At 41.8% G+C, this 3,762-nt stretch overlaps 1 protein-coding gene across 1 annotated transcript; it reads right to left on the bottom strand.

The window, feature by feature from the left end:
• Window positions 1–742: 742 nt before the first annotated feature.
• Window positions 743–1,117, bottom strand: LOC148023384 (mannose-specific lectin-like). Its single transcript, XM_087695391.1, has one exon. The coding sequence runs from the start codon at window positions 1,115–1,117 to the stop codon at window positions 743–745; it is 375 nt and encodes a 124-aa protein (XP_087551517.1).
• Window positions 1,118–3,762: the final 2,645 nt, after the last annotated feature.

The raw sequence follows: 3,762 nt of genomic DNA, 5'->3' as shown, positions 1-3,762 counted from the left end.
CGTTAAGTGCATAGTAATCTATTAAGAAGCACATGCAACCATATTTTTATTTGCGAGAAGAATGGGAGAAGCCCACCATGAAGAATTTAAGCATATAAATTCAACTAGAAATGATGCATAGTAAGTGCATGAGTCTAGTAAAAATGGTGGATATATTCAAGCACAGACGTGCGAATACTAGAAATGCCGTAACTACATAAGTCTAGACGTGCGAATACTAGAAATACCGTAACTACATAAGTCTAGACACGTAAATCTGGTGAGTTTAGATTCCTAGAAACAAATGTGGGATGAGAGAGAGAGAGAGAGAGAGAGAGAGAGAGAGCACATGCAACCATATTTTTATTTGCGAGAAGAATGGGAGAAGCCCACCATGAAGAACTTAAGCATATAAATTCAACTAGAAATGATGCATGGTAAGTGCATGAGTCTACTAGAAATGGTGGATATATTCAAGCACAGATGTGCGAATACTAGAAATGCCATAACTACATAAGCCTAGATGTGCGAACACTAGAAATACCGTAACTACATAAGTCTAGACACGTAAATCTGGTGAGTTTAGATTCGTAGAAACAAACGTGGGATGAGAGAAAGAGAGAGAGAGAGAGAGAGAGAGAGATTGCAGACGATGAGAGGTGGCCATTGTTTTATTTAGCTATATAACGCCTGGGCCCAATCCAGTTACAACACAGGCAGAAACACCACCCCTTTTCTATAAGTAGTGTAGCTTGTATGTAAGCTACTTCTTGTCGACGCAGTTAGACCAGACGGACACGTCAGCGCCGTCATAGATGACGGCGTTGCCGTCGTTCTGCAGCACTAGCTTGTAGCTGTCGTCCTTGAGAGGCTTGTCGGAGCTAGCCCACTCCACCGTGCCGCAATCACCGAGCACCAGTAAGCGGCCGTCCCTTTGCAGGCAGGCCCGCTTGCCACGCTTAGCTGTGTTGCTGTGCCAGACGGCAGTTCCAGCTGGCGACTTGTACTCCACAAAATTCCCATCACCCTGCATGATCAGAGAATACTGCCCATTTTCCGAGGTCAAGCTCTCATCCATCGCCAGCTCTTGGTCGGCGTACAAAATGGAGCCATGTTTCTTCGCCTGCTCTGCTGCCATTTTTCTGATCCTGATCTTCAGAAGGTGCTATTAGTTCTTCTTCTGCACTTGATCATCTCACCGCTGTCTTGCCTCTTTATAGGCGCTAACGTGCAGGTGATAATTGCCTATTATGTCTGCATTATCTATATTCGCGGCATTATCTTTATTATTCCCTTTTTCCTTTATGCTCATAATTATAGCATTCGTGGTCCATGGAGAGAGTGGACATAAGATGCGGTGTATGCGCCGTATCGAACAAAGCTTGCAATGGAACACCATACCACCCTTCTCCCATGTCCCCACCAATAGCAATAATACAAGCTACAACACAAGCACTCATCACTCGAACACTATTCACAATATGCCCACCGAGGAAACCCAAAGGGAGTGTAAAAGAAAGCATCCATTATAGAGAGAGGGGGTGTGTGTGAAAGAGAGAGAGAGCAGACCCCCACACACACACAGCGACCTTATAGTATTGGCAGAGACACGTGCCACACGATCTCTACCAAAGCATTATCTATGTGCTATTTATGGTTATGTTCTTATGTTCTTAAAAATCTCACCATGTTGCTACTTAATTGAAAACATTGGAGGAGAGAGAGAGAGAGCTAGAACACTTGCAAGCACACACACCCACATGTGTGCACACACACACACACAGTACAACACACCATCCTTACAAAAGCATTATCTATGTGCTATTTATGGTTATGTTCTTAAAAATCTCACCATGTTGCTACTTAATTGAAAACATTGGAGAAGAGAGAGAGCTAGAACACTTGCAAGTACACACACCCACATGCGTGCACACACACACACAGAGTACACCAATCATCGGTGTACCAAATCGGGTTTGTTCTCATGATATAGTTTCTCTAGCACTATGGGGGGGTCACTGGTTTTTAAAATCCTTTTTTGCATATTATTTACTTACAAAAGGCTTCCATTTTAAAGGGGGCATTTACATATTGAATAGAAATAGAGTGTGTTTTAATAATTAAAAACTCATAGATAAGGGGTTTTAAAAATACACCTTTAACACATGTGATATAGAGGGTTTATGGATAGCGAACCGGCCCTTGAGACATTGTGCGAAGGCCTGAGAGAAAGAGAACCATCTCTATAAATAGTCCTTTCGAGAGCCTTGGAATGAACAACAACCAAACATGGTCATTGCCAACTATAGCTCGAACAAAGAAAAAACAAAACAAGGACCAGAGCTAGATTGTCCTTGAACATTCACCATGTCACCAACACCCAAAACAATAAAGAGATGCGAAAAATACACAACTTGAGAATTGCTCTAGGCACCAAGATTCAATCACAGGGGCTTAGTAGGATGAGAGGAAAAACTCACACTCTCATGCCACTCTCAAACACTACCCGAGCACCTAGCAACAATATGGAATCTCACCTCTCAGTCTCCTCATCACCGAAAAGGATCAAGATTTTCTCTGAGAAAGGCCATAGAGGATCTTTCTTTGCTTGCGTGTGTGTTTTGTACCTACTTCTTCTTCGGTTCAATCCTTGGTATCTTGTTCATGTTCTTTGTGTGGGACAAAGAGAAGCTTTCCTTGCTTGATACAATCCTTGATATAATCATCATAGAAAAAAGAAAGCTAAGCGCTAAGTTAGGATGCATGGAGAACACATCTCCCTCATAAGAGTGACACTAAGACTGAACACGCATATACAAGAGAATTCAAACTCCAATCAATTCCAATCCCCTTCATAGTGAAACCATATACACACATTTTGTTTCATGTCACTTGGGCCAAACCAAGAAACGACTTGGTTGGCCCTCCTCTTGACCTCAATGGAGTGAAGTTTCTTTGCCCAATAGAATTTGTCAGAAATGTTTTATTTAGATCGACAGATCACAGCAGACAAAGAGACCCAAAGCGCAAATATCCAATGAAGCTATCAGAGCTTCAACACATAGGATTATCATGCACACTATATCAAAGATTTGTGGAGAACCACCAGGCTGAACCTAATAATGGACAAGTGGCAATATACTTTGTTCAACAAGTATATTGCCACGACATATTAGGAAGGTAAGTTATGTGGCAGCAAAGAGCCAAGAACGCTGGCGTTGGCATGGGTCATCCCATCGATCGAAAGCGGGCAAGAGAGATGGGCATAGAATTGAAGCGGACAAAGCCTGTGGTACTCACCACCAACGACCACGACATCTTAACAAATTTTGCAGCCGAAGGCATGACTTTAGTGACACAAGGACTCACCGTAGACACTATGGTAACTCGCGTCCATGAGCTAGAGTTGAGAATAGTTGAAATGGAGTTAGAGAATCAACGACTCAAAGGAGTATGCAAGAGATATGAGGATGCACATGCTCCTCCACCTCCTATAATTGGCGACACTTTTGCAGTTGATAAGCTCACACAAACTCGTGATTTTGTAAATTTGGATTAACACTTGTTGATATATAGACAAATTTTGTATATATCTTGGTATTCAATTTCAAGACTTGATACATGGAATATAATTTTGAGATTCTATCTAATGTATCGTTTATGCTATTCTTTTCCCTTGCTATGTTTTTTTAGTCTTTAATGCATGTTATGTTGTCTTCACTCTGTCAATAGCAGGGACTATATCATCCACATCAGAATTAGTTGAATCAACCTCCCATTCGT

Source organism: Lygodium microphyllum, chromosome 16 (assembly GCF_053477565.2).
Source record: "Lygodium microphyllum isolate KBCC chromosome 16, Lygodium_microphyllum_v1.1.10, whole genome shotgun sequence".
NCBI lineage: Eukaryota > Viridiplantae > Streptophyta > Polypodiopsida > Schizaeales > Lygodiaceae > Lygodium > Lygodium microphyllum.
This window is presented reverse-complemented; position numbering and strand designations above follow the sequence as displayed.